The sequence below is a fragment of the Perognathus longimembris genome, chromosome 8 (assembly GCF_023159225.1).
Source record: "Perognathus longimembris pacificus isolate PPM17 chromosome 8, ASM2315922v1, whole genome shotgun sequence".
Taxonomy (NCBI): Eukaryota; Metazoa; Chordata; class Mammalia; order Rodentia; family Heteromyidae; genus Perognathus; species Perognathus longimembris.
Window position 1 is genome coordinate 28190115 of NC_063168.1, and position 16761 is coordinate 28206875.

Sequence of the window (16761 nt, forward strand, 5' to 3'; positions counted from 1 at the left end):
CTACCAGGCTTGGATGACAACAGCTGCATCAGACAGGGGCTTGACTTCTTCAGCCAACCAGGACATGCGACAGAGACTTCAGCGCCTTCTACAGCTGGGTGGCCGTCTCCTCGTACTCCAATTGTAAGCAGGGCTCTACTGGATTTAGCTTACGTTTCATGAAGACAGCTGATTGGCTTCCATGGCTCTAGGAGGACCAATGGGAGTCTGCGGGAGGCGGAGCCTAGCCCGGCGGTGGTATAACCGCGCGGGCAGCCCGCGCGCGCGGTTCTCTCCCGGCACGGGTACCGGCGTGTGCCATGGCTACAGCTTCTCTCTTGTCCGCATTGGCTGCCCGGCTGCTCCGACCTGCGCACAACTGCCTCCTCCGCCATCACCCCTTCCATCTTGCCGCAGTTCGGTAAGTGAGTCGGGGAGCGGGTCAGCGCGGAAAGCCGGTGAAGACGGTGAACGAGGGCCACCTGGGCTCTCCGGGGGCGTCGCGGGGCCGCCTTGTTAGCATCCCGCGGGCCGGGGCAGTCGGGGAGAGAGGGGTGTGGCGGAGCGACGTGGCACACAGCGTGGCCGCAGCCGGCAGTGCGGGGCAGAGGCTTGGGGCGGGGGGTGGGTGGGCGGGAGACCTCGGGGCGGGGTACCTGGGAATCTATGAGGAAGGACTACTGCCGGCATCCCCAGACTTACACGGGGAGTTTTCCCGGGAGACCGTCTGCGAGTGCCGGAGGGGTTCTAAAGAGCAGCCCGCGCTCGCGGTACCCTGCCCAGTCCCTAGCGGCGGACTGGGTTGGTGCAGTCTGATGAAATCCCAGAGCCGACTTGCTTGAGGGGTGTCCTCACTTCCCTCCTCCACCACCTCTTCCTCCTCCTCCGGGGATGGGCGTGGTGGTGGGGGACAGACACTTCGAGCTGCCCCTTTGCTGCGGCGGAAGAATGTACTGTGGTCCCCTAGAGTTTGACGCAGCCCGCCCGAAGCTGGTCAGTGCCAGTCTGGGTAACTTGAGGTGAGATCTCCGGAGGTTGCCAGTGGCTGCCAGGGAGAAGGCGGGTAGTGGGGAATGACTGTTTCATGGAGAGTGCAGTTTTACAGCATCAGTTCTGGAAGAGGCTTGTGGGATGATTGTTTTGAATGAAATCAAGACCACTTCAGCCATACACTCAAAAGTGGTCAGGATGGTAAATTTCATGTTATATGTATATTGCCACTCAAAAATAGTTGGTGAGAAAAAGAACACTTGGGAGATGGGCAGGGAAAACTGCTTTGCCTCAAGGAGGTAGGTAATTGGTCTTTTTTTCTGATCATCTCTAGATTTCAAACTTAAAACTCTTACTTAGGTAAGGGGCCTGAGGCTGTGATTTCTGTCTTTGTAACCTCTTTTCTGTTAGTCTTCAGAACGCTTGGATTATTAAAGACTTTTCCAAGGCTCTGCTTGTTGGAGCTCAGGATGCAGAGTACAGAATATGTGTTGATGCCTTTTTTTTGGTAGTACTTCGGAGGGAACATGCAAGACTTTTCCCGGGTCTGACCACGATCAGCCTTTACAGCTCCATCTTATTTTTAGCCGCTGGCTACATGTGCCTGTGGTTGAGAGCTTTCATAGACTTCCGTTTGAAAAGGTATTTAGGAAAATAATCTTATTCATTATCTAAAGGCATAGACCAGTTTGCTTACACTCTAATAACAAAGGCTTTCCTTTTGCTTGTCTTTCTGATAGATGTGTGCTCCACAGCCCTGAATGCAATCCAGGTTATCTGTGCTGCATTGCTGTTTCAGAACATACAGTGCTGCTTCAGGAACATGAACCTCATAGTTAGAAAGTTAGTACCGTAGTCTTGGAGACAGTGGGGCAAATGGACATTGGAAGCAGAAGTTTGTATTTGAATTTTATTTCTAAAGTCCTCTGTTTCGTCTTCTGTCTAGCAAACTGATTATTATAATACTTCCAAGATAACAGAATCTTAAGTTTCATAGATATTAGTTCTGTTTTCCTTTGTGTCTTCTTACTGGTCCTATAAGGGCTAACCTGAGAACCTGAGAGACTAAATATAAGTTTAGTGTTAAAATTATAACAGCTTGTAAATCCTGGTAATGACTCCATGCTACAGGGCTGCACCCCCACCCATGAGACTAGTTTCTTGTAGTTTGATGTTTAAAAATATAGGGAGCCCTTGTTCCCCTCTGTACCTAGGTAGCAATCATGGTAACGGACAGTAAAAAATGATCATGGTCATAGACTATAGAAATAACCATAATAGTAGTAGAAATGCCATGGTAACTGTTGGATTGGTTTACTTATGATTATGATTGAGTACTGGATTGTTTTAGCAAGCCCAAGCTTGCTTAGTGGTAATGGGAAAACATGGTAGCAATTGTTAAAGTAAAGTTGGTACTAGGTCAGCCTTACCGCAGAATTCTGCTTCTGTAAATGGCTTGCTTAACCCATTTGTGACTTGCTCTACGGCTTGCATTAACCCCCTGCATCAGTGCTACATGAGCACCTGCTGTCAGTTCCTGATACCAAGGCCAGTTCCCATTATCAAAGCCAAAATAGGTAACTGAAAGGGTAGATAGCCAATAGAAAGAAGGCAAGACTTGCTTGCTAAATGCCATCCAATTAATTATCTGCCAAGTTGGAAATACCCTGCCCTGTTGTAATCACAATAAAAACTCTGCCTATCTGAGGGTCAGGGCTCTCAATCCAGATCTGCTGCATCGGTGATGGTTGAGAGTCCTGGCTCTAGCTTGCAATAGATTTCTCATGCGTTTGTGTCAGAATCAGCTCCTTGGTGGTCTTTGGGGACCCATCAGCTCCTTGGTGGTCTTTGGGGACCCAAAATCTGGGCATAACAGCTCCATTAATTAATAGAAGCTATATAAATATACATATATATATATATATGATTTTTTGTTTTTGATTTTGTTGCCAGTCTTGGGGCTTGGACTGGGCCTGAGCACTGTCCCTGGCTTCCTTTTTGCTCAAGGCTAGCACTCTACCTCTTGAGCCACAGCACCACTTCCAGCTTTTTCTGTTTATGTGATGCTGTGGAGTTGAACCCAGGGTTTCATGCATGCTAGGCAAGCACTCTACCGATAAGCCACATTCCCAGCCCTATATATGATTTTTCAAACAGAGTTTTGAGAAGCAGAGGAGGCTAAAATGCAGTTATATTTGAAAGTTCTTTGTTACATTGTAGCTTTTTTCTTAGTTGTGTTACCTTTTTTTTTTTTTTTAAGCAAATTGGCATAACATCCAGAACCTGTCTTTGGAAGCAAAGATTGGGACTTGGAACATCCGCTTTTCTCAGAACCCTGTGTCCTGAGCTTTAGCATATTGTTTTTAGTCCAAGTGGGCTGCTACTAGTACTTTCTCTAAGTTTACTGCTGTCAAAAGAACCTTTTTATGAAGTTCCAGCTGTGTTCTTCTCACAAATATGTATGTTATACACATACATGTGTATATGTGTTATATGTGTTATACACACATACATGTATGTAATTTCTTAACGTGTGTGTAAATAAATCCATGACATAAAGGGATACACATACACACACACACACACACACACAGGCACACAGGAGATGATAGTAAGAAATTGTTTTCATTGAACATACATACAAGCCTGACACTTTATATGTTACTTTATTCAGTATGAATGACTATCCTAAACTCTTTTTTAAGTAGCCTTAGGCTGTAGCGTTCCAGAATTGAGAATATATTTCTGGCCAATGGTAGATATTCAACTTACTGATATAGATGAGGGATATTGCCAGGAATATTTGTATCAGCAAAGCTCTAAATCTCTTCATTCTAATTCTGAAATAGGTTTGTAATTATTAACATGTTTTCAGTTTTTTAATATACCATGGCTATAAATTAAGTGTGATCACGTAGTTACATTAATATATTACATAAAATCTGAGTTAAATACTTGTTTGTTAAAAATTATGATAGTAGAGGGGGGTATGAGGGACAAGGTAACAAACAGTACAAGAAATGTATCCAATGCCGAACGTATGAAACTGTAACCTCTCTGTACATCAGTTTGATAATAAAAACTTAAAAAAAAAAAAAAGAAGTAACCTGGCAGACAGAAGTTTCAAAACAAAGAGACAAAATAACTGACAGCATAAGCCTTTGAAGTTAGGCAGTTATTTAAATTCTAACCCAACTGTGTTTTGGACAAGCTAATTTCTGAGTCTTTTTATATCTAAAACAAGATAAAAATATTTATATCCTAGGCTTCTATTCGAGTAAAACAAGATGATATATGTATATTTATGTGCAAATATAATAATTGGCATTTTACCTCATACTCTTATTTAATAAATAAAATATATTCTTTCCAATAAAAAATATGATAGTATTAATGTCTTATAAGACATAGTGCAGGCTAATATAAATTTTAGATATAAACTTGTATTAAAAATTAAAAGTAGGTACTGAGTTTAAAGTATGTATTTGGTCATAAGGCAAATAAGAAGCAGTACTGAAGACTTAAAGGTGTAGAGCTTTAAAATTCTATTTTTAGTAGTGGGGTTGAGAATTAATCTTGACAATATGAGGTATCTAGTGCCTGATGTAACATCTGCTGTAAGGGGGACAGATGTTTCATTGGTCATGAGGTTGGAGCAGTCGTCCTGTGACAGGGCAGGAGCTTAAAGGGGAAGAATTATTTTCATGGGATCTTTTTGCTGAAAGAAGAGATGCTTTTCTTCAACTAATGACAGTTATTAACATTTGGTCTTCATGGAGCCCATGAAGAGCTGCATAACCCACTTTTTGGGAAGAAAGCATTGCAGAGATTCAAGCATGGTCTGAGGAACTGTAGGTTCCTCTAGATATCTGAGCTTTCTCATTGTCCTGCTGCCAGCACCACTCTCTGGTCCCCTTGCCCTAATTGTTCCCCTGATGCAATTGATATTCTCTGATCTCGCCTTCTTTGTCTATCTTTCTTCTGCTCTTATCAGCAGGTTCTCTGTTTGAAGTGCCTCAGGGAGGACCTCTGCCCGGTCTAGCTAATTAGTACTACTCCTGTTGGAAGCTTTTGCACCCACTGAACTGCTGGCTAGCCTGAAAATTATGGCCCTTGGCATCACATGCTCACTGCTGGTCAGCTGTGGATGGGCTACAGGGTTCTGGGGTAGAGCTCACTAGCATCTTAAGGAAGAGCCTCCCACTTTTACCAGTTTTCCCCACAAGGGGCTGGGCGTGGCTCACACCTGTAATCCTAGCTACTCAGGAGGCTGAGATCTGAGGATCTCAGTTCAAAGCCAGCCAGGGCAGAAAAGTCTCCCGTTAACAACAAGAAAACTAGAAGTGGCTCTGTTGCTCAAGTGGTAGGAGCTCTAGCCTTGAGCTGAAGAGCTCAGGAACTGCCCAGGCCCAGAGTTCAAGCCCCACAACTGGAAAAAAAAAAAAAAAAAAAAGTTTTCCCCACTGGGGCTGTGAACTGCCCTAGGAGGCATTTTGAGGTTGTGTAGAGGTTATTGGTCTGACTACATGACAGTTTTTTTTTGTTGTTGTTGTTTTGTTTTTGGCCAGTCCTGGGCCTTGAACTCAGGGCCTGAGCACTGTCCCTGGCTTCCTTTTGCTCAAGGCTAGCACTCTGCCACTTGAGCCACAGCGCCACTTCTGGCCGTTTTCTGTATATGTGGTGCTGGGGAATCGAACCCAGGGCCTCATGTATAGGAGGCAAGCACTCTTGCCACTAGGCCATATCTCCAGCCCAGCGTGACAGTTTTTGTATAGGCAATCTCTGTCTCTGGAGTCAATCAGCTGTGGATGGGAAATATGTATGTGTGTGGGTGGGGGGAATTTCATCCAGCTAAATATGTACAGACTTTCTATTTATAGTCATTAAACATCACAGTAAAATAACTATTGATGTAACTTTGTGTTGCCTTAGATTATTCAAGGTGGGTGCCGGTGGCTCAGGCCTATAATTCTGGCTACTCAGGAGTCAGAGATCTGAGAATCAGCAGCTCAAAGCCAGCCCAGGCAGGAAAGTCCATGAAACTCATCTCTAATTAACCACCTAAAACACACACACACACACACACACACACACACACACACACACACACACACACACACAAAAAAAAAACAGAAGCGGAGCTGCAGCTCAAAATGGTAGACTGCTAGCCTTGAGCAAAAAAGCTTAAGGACAGCCCCATGGGGGGTGGGAGGGACATTTAAAGTATGGGGAGGGGCTGGGAATGTGGCTTAGCGGTAAGAGTGCTTGCCTAACATGCTTGAAACCCTGGGTTCAATTCCTCAGTACTACATACACAGGAAAAGCTGGAAGTGACACTGTGGCTCAAGTGGTAGAGTGCTAGCCTTGAGAAAAAGAAGCTCAGGGCAGTGCCCAGGCCCTGAATTCAAGCCACAGGACTGGCAAAAAAAAAAAAAGTATTGGGAGGATATACATAGGTGATATGCAAATCTTTTTTTTTTTTTTTTCCAGTCCTGGAGCTTGGGTCTCAGGGCCTGAGCACTGTCCCTGGCTTATTTTTGCTCAAGGCTAGCACTCTACCTTTTGAGCTATAGTGCCCCTTCTGGCTTTTTCTATTTATGTGGTGCTGAGGAATCGAACCCAGGGCTTCATGCATGCTAGGCAAGCACTCTACTGCTAAGCCACATTCCCAGCCCTGCAAGTATCATTTTATGTAAGGGGACTTGATCATCTGTGGGTGAGAAAATGAAAACTTCTGACAAAACATGAACTATAAATGCCATCTGTGCATTTAGATGAAACTGTTGAGTCTGTAGGGAAAACCTCATATTGTGAGGTGTAAGAACTAAAAATGTAGGCTGAAAGAAAAATCTGGTAGGTCTTGGTCAGGAGGCGGTAAGGTGGAACATTAGGAGTGTAAACTGATTGCCACTCCACTGGCCAAGTACTGTCTGTTTTTTTTTTTCAGGCAGAAGAGAGAAGTTTATTACCGAATTCCTGGCCTGTGGCATGGCGGGAGAGAAGGGAGACCCCTTCTTGCTTTATCTAGGGCGGGGGTGGGGTGTGTGGCTTAGGTAGATTGGGATGTGACTTCAGGGAAAGGGGAGGTAACTGCTTCCAGGTCTGCTGGTTACCCAGGTAACTGGGTGGAGACTTAATGAGGTGGGGACATCTGCTTGGAGCCCTCCCGGGAGGGACCTTACTTACATGCCAGCGTTTTAATAGTTATGATAAGTGACGTAGATTCTCTCTGGCTGCTTCCTGCTGGCAAGGGGTGACATTAGGGGTAAAAGGCAGAAATGTGGCCCCTCCGGGAGAAGGCAAGCAGCAGAGTCCCTTGATGGTAGATGCCAGTCCTTGAATGAAGCCTGGAAGAGGTCTCATGAGGCAGGGGCTGGACAAAAAAAATATTAAGGCAAAAGGAAGGGTTTAGGGCACAAAATTAAAAATTGGATGATTTGGCTAGTTCTATCAGGTATGGACATTAGATGGACAGGCTACTTACTATCTCTTGATCCCGGCTCTGATTAATTTTGAAAGGGTGAGATAAAGTGACTCCATTTAGGATGTGACACCATTCTCCTCTTACTCCTCTCCATGATCCTTGTTCCCTAACTAGCTGAATCCCAGGGGTCTAGGTACTTGTTGCTGGGATGGCTTGCCCCAGTTGGCATTCACAAGGGTTTGAACTCAGGGCCTGGGCTCTGTCCCTGAGCAATTCTGCTCGAGGCTAGTGCTCTACCCCTTGACCCATAATGCCACTTCCAGCATTTGGCTGGTTATAGATAAGTCTCTTGAACCATGCTTCCAGCCTGACTCTTCACTGGTTAGTTGGGAGATGGAGTTTTAGAGAGATTTTTTTGCCCTGGCTGGCTTCCAACTGCAATACAAGGAGTCTTTGCCACAAAAAGCCCTTTTGTATTCCCAATTAAAGCAACAAGAGACCAAGAGGACTAGAACTTACCTGACCTTGTCAAGAATTGACCAACAAATACTTGCCAGAATTCTGCAATGACAAACCTCAGTAGATGTAATGAGAGTTTTAGCACAGATATATAGCTAGATGGACATATAAAAAATGGCATACTGGTTTTATATTAGTGTTTAAGTCATAGCCAACAATTGTACACCAATTTAACAAGCTTTGTCTTGTATGAATTTAAGACATACCCATACCATCTTCTTCCTACTGTTTCTTCAATTCCCTTTTCTGAGACTTCACTAACAAATGACGTTTACACAGACATACATACACACATGAACACACATACACACTGTGCACATAGGTTTTACAGCGTGCAAAAATGAATTTCAGCTATAGACTCTTGGAATTCCAATAGTAAATGACATTTTTTTGCCCAATATTTTAGAGCCACATGGCCAGTTAGGATAACAATTTTGCTAGCAAACAAAAAATTTCAGATTATAAAATGGAGAAACCATATTTTGATAAAATCCAGTGGGATGCCTTGTTGAGGGGGGAGTGGCAGGAGGACACAAACACACTAACAGAGAACACGTGGCATGGCATAATGGCGCCTGAGCTGGTGCCTGTTAAACCCAATATCCACCACGTGGTCAATGCTAGAGAAAATAACTTTTAGATATCTTTGCTGACAAAGCACATTGGTGGTCAAGCCTCAGTTTCGAAGGCCTGTGAAAAGAGGCAGCTTTGTGAGCAAGGCACATTATCAGGATGGTATGACTTGGAGCTTTATAATGTAAGCAAGCAAGCAGGCAGATGAGAGAGAGAGGAAAAGAGAAAGAGAGAGAGCCTGAATATAAGTGACTTCTGATCATTTACCATTGCAGCAGCAAAAACTATCTGTGCAAGTATTTCGAGCAGGCCTCATTGCACTGTCGAGGCGTGCTAGTAGTTTCCAGACTTGGGTATGACTGTGATGCAAAAACACAAAAAACACGGGAGGGAGGAAGGCGGCCTGGTGAGTGAATGAGACCTTACTGGACAGAAGCACCATACAGAGTGGCTGAGAACCTGAGCAGCAGCAGTTTCACTCACCAGAGTAGAGAAGTGGTGTGGACGTGGATATGGAGGTCAGCAATGGTACTGGTGAAAAGTCCCGTGTGGCATCTCGCAGCAGTTTGGTCGCGGAAAAGGGCTGTCAGGACTGGGGATACTCCCAGAAAAAGGAGAAAAATAAAGGGGAATTCTGCCTGTCCTGACTCTTAAGCCCTATCTGAGTCACAGCACTATATATGTTAGGTTTTTAAAGTAGGTAGCTGGTAAAGAAGAACGCCATGCAGTATTCAGGCAGGAGAGAGAAGTTCATTATGGAACTGCTGGCCTGTGGCCAAGATGATGCATGGCCGGAGAGAAGGGAGAGACCTGTTTGTCTCTTAAACTTCCTGAACTTAGATGAACTAGTTCAGTCATGTTTATCTCCAAGTTTGTAGCTGGACACAAGGGTACCACTATAATTTGTCAGATTTCAGTTGTCTTTTGGATTTGGCATTTAAATCTTCAATCAAAGGTTTTCAGTTTTTGGTGTCAATAACATTATGCAGTTTGAGCTTTACATTTTACAGAAATTTAAACTCTGTTTTTGTTTTGTTTTGTTTAACTCTGTGGCTTCTGTTGCAGAAATGAAGCTGTTGTCATTTCTGGAAGGAAACTGGCCCAGCAGATCAAGCAGGAGGTACAGCAGGAGGTGGAAGAATGGGTGGCATCTGGCAACAAGAGGCCACACCTGAGTGTGATTTTGGTTGGTGAGAATCCTGCCAGTCACTCCTATGTCCTCAATAAAACCAAGGCAGCTGCAGATGTAGGTATGTGTCGGGCCCCCACCCTCTGTTCACTTGAAGTCTATATGAGGCAAAGGCCATTGGAATTTATAGTATCTCTTTCTAATTAGAAAACCTCGGCAGAGGTAGCTAATGGGATTGAAATATATCCAAAACGTTGTCATAAAGAACTTAGACCCTCTATTTGCCTTTTTACTGGGACAGGAGGAACCTGGTCGGCACTCTGTCTTCTGGAATACAGTCTGAACTCTGTTCTTAACCTTACCATTTTCACAGAAGAAAAGATTTACATCTCTTTTCCTTAAACAAAAACGAGAGTCTCTTGACTTGGATATTTGAAATTTAAAGCCATAGGGAATTAGGAAAGATTAAGCAATGGGGAGTTAGGAGATATCAGTGATATGGTTGAAAAGTCACAGATTGAAAGGAAATGACTCAGTTCTGGAAAATACCTTTTAATTTCTTAACTGATTTGTTCCATGATTGTTTCACATGCTGTGAAAGTGGTTCAGACTTGAGTAATGGGAGGTTGCTGTGATATTGTGTGTCTTATGTTACAACAGATTACCATATGTCTGTAGATAAAAGGCTTAAAATTCAGATAGGTCTCTGCTTACTCATCTGTGGATTGTTGGTCTGAATACCATGTACCTACCCTTCCTTCTGGTGAGACTAGACAGTCACTGCTCCATGAACCACAGGTCTATTCTGTTCTTCACAACTGCTCTTTTCAGTTGAAAAGTTCTAGAAAATAGCAAGCGATGACCTTCTAAGATACTGGGAGGGAGCCACGTGCCTATGATTTTAGCTATGCAGGAGCATGAAATCTGAATATCTTGGTTCAAAGCCAGCCCAGGTGCCAGCCTTGAGCAAAAACCAGTGTCCAGGCTCAGAATTCAAGCCCCAATATTAGTGTGGAGGAGAAAGGCAACACTGCGAAGTAGCATGGTACAGATGAAAGAACATTAGAACAAGAAATGTGGCCCATGTGATTAGCTGGCTTTTAATCGGAGACTCAGTTTCTCGTCTGTAAGCCAGTTGATGAGGATTACATAGATCAGTGCATGGAAAGTGCTGAACAGGTATTCTCTTGTGCATGTTTGTAAGGTTAGCTTTTGATATTGCTGTTCAGGTTCAGCTACCAGGGTGGTGCAATGGTAACAGCGGTAGCAAGGCACGGCAGGCAATAATACCATAGTGCTCATTAAGTACTTTCATAACCTTGACATTTCTTGTAATAGGAATCAACAGTGAGACTATTGTGAAACCAGCTTCAATCTCAGAAGAAGAGCTGTTGAATTTAATCAATAAACTAAATAATGATGAAAATGTAGATGGCCTCCTTGTTCAGCTGCCACTCCCAGGTGAGTTTTGGTCTCTACCAGTGGAAAGGTTTGGCCGCTTATACACCCTGCACTTCGTGTAGATTTGAAAAGGGGAAGTGAACTCAGGAGATGGAATATTTCATTATGTTATTATTAGAAATATCAATATTTAGTTATATGTAATTAATTTAATATTAACTAATTTAATAATTTAGTAGTGGAATCTTGATACAAAAGGCAGTGAAGGGAAGCAGTGAGAAAAAGGGTATTTAATGCCTGTCATATTTGGCATTTTACATTTTGTTTCATGTGAGCTCGTTCTGTTCAAGTGACTAGCAAACCAGATTAACTTGAGTCAAACAGTGCTAACTATGAACAGTGATTTAAAGCCACTGCCCAATTTCTTTTTCAGAACATATTGATGAGAGAAGAATCTGCAATGCTGTTTCTCCAGACAAGGATGTTGATGGCTTTCATGTGATCAATGTAGGGAGAATGTGTTTGGACCAGTATTCCATGTTACCAGCTACCCCCTGGGGTGTGTGGGAAATTATTAAGAGAACTGGTAAGGATATCCCAGAATTGTATGTTGGTCCCTAACCCAAAAGTCGGAACTCAAATGCTCTGAAATCCAAAACTTTTTGAGAATTATTGGCTTTTGGATTAAGGATATGAATCTGGTAAAGTATGGGCAGATATTACCAAATCTGGAACATTTGGGGATTTAAAACACTTCCACACAGTTTTTCAACTGAGGAACTTATACTTGTAAATGACGAAAATGTCTACAATGCCAAAGTGTAGACTTCCTTAGCATGCATCCTCTTTCCCCATTTGCAGAGCTAATCTCTTAACAGCTGCCTATAAAATGGTTCTTGTTCTTTAATCCAGAGACTTTGGGGAAGTGACATTTAGGATTTTCTAGTGATTAAAGGGTACATTTATATGACATTTTATGGTTAAGAGTTTTCTCCTGTGTTCTTCTCTTCAACCCTTTCTTTGTGTGACAAGTGATATCTCTTTGGTTGATGAGCTAATAGACTTAGTGATGCCATTATTAATATTAGATCCACATCCTAGACCATCTGACTTCTTTTGGTGTTCATTCTAAGACAGACTGACTATACTTTTAATGCAATTTTTTTCCCCCATAGGTATTCCAACCCTAGGGAAGAATGTAGTTGTGGCTGGAAGGTCAAAAAATGTTGGAATGCCCATTGCAATGTTACTACACACAGATGGGGCGCATGAACGTCCTGGAGGTACAGAATTGCTTTTGTGAGAACCATCACAGGCCATTCTGAGGATATCTGGGAGTGATCATTTTGTTGTATTTTGAATTTGCTGTAATTTTGTTAACTTGGAGGAACCTTTGTGTAGAAGCTGTACTCAGTATTATGGAGCTAGTCTGAAATGTGAGTTTTAAATAAAGTATGGCTCTGGCAATTAGAAATGTTCAGCTACTGGGCTTGGAACATGGCTCAAGTGGCACAGTACCTGCCTAGCAAGCATGAGGCCCTGAGTTCAACCCCCAGCACCACCAAAACAGAGAGAAATGTTCAGTTATATATAGTTTTGACAGTCGGAAGTAAGAAACAGTTCTTATTTGAAGTTAGTATCCATGATCTGTCCTTTGGGGTGGGGCCGGGAGCAGGGTCAGGGAGGAATCCTAGACCATTGCGATGGGCTAAATGGAGGCAAGCACTTTTACCCCACTAGGCCATATTCCCAGCCCAAATTTCCATCATATATATATATATATATATATATATATATATATATATATATATATTTTTTTTTTTTTTTTTTTTTTTTTTGCCAGTTCTGGGCTTGAACTCAAGGCCTGAGCACCATCCCTGGCTTCTTTTTTTTTTTTTTTTGGCCAGTCCTGGGCCTTGGACTCAGGTCCTGAGCACTCTCCCTGGCTTCTTCCTGCTCAAGGCTAGCACTCTGCCACCTGAGCCACAGCGCCCCTTCTGGCCGTTTTCCATATATGTGGTGCTGGGGAATCGAACTGAGAGCTTCATGTGTAGGAGGCAAGAACTCTTGCCACTAGGCCATATTCCCAGCCCCAGCCTGGCTTCTTTTTTGCTCAAGGCTAGCACTCTACCACTTGAGCCACAGTGCCACTTCTGGCTTTTTTCTATATATGTGGTGCTGAGGAATTGAACCCAGAGCTTCATATATGCGAAGCAAGCACTGTACTAGCCCATATTCCCAGTTGATAGGACTGAAGTGTATCATGTCATACTCTATTGTGTATGGAAAAGCCTCATAAATCAGTCATTAAAGGTAACTACTTGACTTGGCTGAGACTTAACCTAATTTGATTTAGACTCAGCAGGTATTTTTTTTTCTTCATAGGTGATGCCACTGTTACAATATCTCATCGACACACTCCCAAAGAACAACTGAAGAAACACACGATTCTTGCAGATATTGTAATATCTGCTGCAGGTAAAATTCAAGAGATGGGACAGAAGGACTTCTTTATGAAGAGTGAGATTCTACATCTTAGAATTTGCCTGCCTAACTGCCTTTCCATTCATTTTTCCCCTTTAACAACAAAGATGTGGGTGGAGCTGTGGGTTAAAGATTGGTTTCCGTTGTAGGCTGGGTAGGTGAAGCTTCCTGATGGCCTCAGCATATTTATTATTTCTTTGTTTTGTTTTTTTGCCAGTCCTGGGGCTTGGACTCAGGACTTGGGCACTGTCCCTGGCTTCTTTTTGCTCAAGGCTAGCACTCTGCCACTTGAGCCACTTCCAGCCTTTTCTGTTTATGTGATGCTGAGGAATTGAACCCAGGGCTTCTTGCATGCTAGGCAAGCACTCTACCACTAAGCCACATTCCCAGCCCCTCTGCCAGGTTTTTATGAAACATGTTATTGAGTTCTCTCAGAGGTCTGGAAAGGGAAAGACAAGAATTCTGGCAGTTGGAATCTTTTTCAGTACTAAGTTCCATCTCCACTGCCAGGAATTCCTAATCTGATCACAGCAGACATGATCAAGGAAGGAGCTGCAGTCATTGATGTGGGGATCAACAGAGTTCAGGACCCCGTAACTGCAAAACCGAAGTTGGTTGGCGATGTGGATTTTGAAGGTAAATGAGATCATTTTTTAAAATCATAAAACCAATAAATGCTTCCTTTAATAGACATTTAGGATTAATCATTTACTTTATATTTAACGTTTAAATTTAAGTTATTCTGGAAATACTCTCTCTATATATTTATTTATTTATTTATTTATTTTTGGTGGTACTGGGTTTGAATGCAAGGTTTCCTGTTTGCTGATAATCTTATTTCTAGCTTTCTGTTTCAGACTCAAGTTTATTGTGGGGCTTGAACTCCAGACCTGGATGCTGTCCCTGAGCTCTTTTGCTCATGGCTAGCACTCTACCACTTTTAGCCACAGCACCACTTCTGGTTTTCTGTTAGTTAATTGGAGAGAAGAGTCTCATGGACTTTCCTGGGAGGGCTTTGAATTGTGATCCTCAAATTTCAGCCTCTTGAGTAGCTAGGATTACAGGTGTGAGTCACCGGCACCTGACTCTTAAGTATTTTCTTATTAAGAAAATTTTGTAGAGGTTCAGAGGTGTGACTGAAATGGTAAAATCCTTGCTTGCCTAGCATGTGAGAAGCCCTGAGTTCAATCCCAACTACTGAAACAAAAAGTTAATTTTTTTTTTTACTTTTTGCTTTTCACTTACTGGAAAATTACTTGTTTGGTTGTTTGGGCAATCTGTACTTAAATTTTTGAGGTAATATATTCCTTTTTAAAATGTATTTGATATAGTGGAAAAGTTAGCTAGTAAGCTATATCACTTATACACACTCATTAACCACTAAGTACACGTTATTTTCAAAACATTACCCTTGATTAATGTAGATGTAATTATTTGCAAGTGCACATTTGTTTACTGTTTTTTCTTTGCATACTTCTTTCATAATATGTTAAAGTATGATATGTTTTGCCTAATGGAAGTTGCTTGTCTTGTATCTATGCAGAAGTCAAGAAGAAAGCCGGTTACATCACCCCAGTCCCTGGGGGTGTTGGTCCCATGACAGTGGCAATGCTCATGAAGAATACCATTATTGCTGCAAAAAAAGTGCTAAGGCCAGAAGAGCTAGAAATGCTAAAGTCTAAGGAGCGTGGAGTCGCTACCAATTAACTTTGTCGCTTATGCTGTGAACAGCACTTCCAAGCCAAGAAATGCAATATTTTTTAATTTATTCTACTGAAATGATGCTTTTTATTTATTGAAAGCTTAAATGGTGTGTGCACGCATGTTTGACTCTGCAGTACGTTACCAGGAGGCCCTCGGGTGTCATACTGGATCACCTGATCTAGCCAAGAGAAGCTGTTTGTCTGAAGATGACATTGGAGATTCACACTGAGAGCGGCTGCCTAACCTCCGTCACATACTTCAGTTAAAAATCTGCCTTTTCCAGGAGTGCATTTCCCAAGTGCTATTCCAATAAGAGTTGATACTCATTTTAGGTTCCAACCCTTTTGAGTTCAGCTGGTCAAACCAAAGGAAAAATGTTGCTAGTGAAAATTAGGGTGAAGGTAAAAAGGATTTAGTGGAGAAAGTGATTTATTGGAGAAAAAAAATGACCTTGATTTCTATATAATACTGAGCATAACCAATGTATCTAAAGGACTGAATTGGCTAAGGAAAACTACATGTGAATTAGTTGGTTTTTTTTTGTGGCTTAGTCATTAGGGAAATGTTGTCCTTGTGCATATGTTACCTTTTAGGGAGCTTTCCCATTTCAGTTTTCCAGGACTGAAAGGCTTATTTGATAATTTATGTGTGTTTACTGTCATATTTGGCTTTTGCCATATCCTTAAATTTTGTTGCTCAAGTTTTGTATTGTTAGGAGGAACCTGTATGGTTTCTCTGTTATATCTTGAAACTTATTATTTTTTTTTTTTGGCCAGTCCTGGGGCTTGGACTCAGGGCCTGAGCACTGTCCCTGGCTTGTTTTTGCTCAAGGCTAGCACTCTGCCACTTGAGCCACAGCGCCACCTCTGGCCGTTTTCTGTATATGTGGTGCTGGGGAATTGAACCCAGGGCCTAAGGTATTCGAGGCAAGCACTCTTGCCACTAGGCCATATCCCCAGCCCCTTGAAACTTATTTTTTAAAACACTTGGACTTGATAATCACTAGGGCAGCTTGTATAAGTGTGCAACTTTCTTTTCACCAAAGATGCAGCGGCAGCTGCCTGCTTTTCTTTACATACCCTGTTGGTTTTCCTGAAAGATATTTAAGATCTTCAGTTAATGTCAAATTTAATCAGACTTTCTGGTTAAAGGGTTGATTTTTTTAATAAAACACATCTGTCTGGTGTGGAATGAGTTTCTGGAATACTTTTTTTCTTACTATCTTAGTTATGATCTAAGCAGAGTAACTTTTATCACTGGATACATCCGTCTGATTATTTCAGTATTTGGTAATACCTAATCTATAACCTTAAACACAGTTGTTGAACTAGGGAGAAACCAGTCTTGTCCTTTCATATACTAATAAGTAATGCAGCAAGTCAGAAACTTAATATCTAAGATTCATTTTAAGAGGTTCTAAGTGCTTTCTAAGTCATGCATTCAATTTATATATTACAACAAAGGATTTTCTTGTTGCTGAGTTCTCAACGTATACACAATGGAAAAAAGATAAGATATATCCTGTGAGCATTATTAGTTTGCTGTGTGAGACTGGAAG

At 42.2% G+C, this 16761-nt stretch overlaps 1 protein-coding gene across 1 annotated transcript; it reads left to right on the forward strand.

Annotated features, from left to right (window-relative positions):
- The first annotated feature begins 260 nt into the window (after positions 1–260).
- On the forward strand, positions 261–15976 carry Mthfd2 (methylenetetrahydrofolate dehydrogenase (NADP+ dependent) 2, methenyltetrahydrofolate cyclohydrolase). Its single transcript, XM_048352772.1, has 8 exons — positions 261–400; positions 9551–9735; positions 10953–11075; positions 11449–11601; positions 12191–12298; positions 13401–13493; positions 14010–14135; positions 15043–15976. Exons 1-8 carry the CDS (start codon positions 300–302, stop codon positions 15204–15206), a joined length of 1053 nt encoding a protein of 350 aa, XP_048208729.1. The 5' UTR covers positions 261–299; the 3' UTR covers positions 15207–15976.
- The last annotated feature ends 785 nt before the right edge of the window (positions 15977–16761 follow it).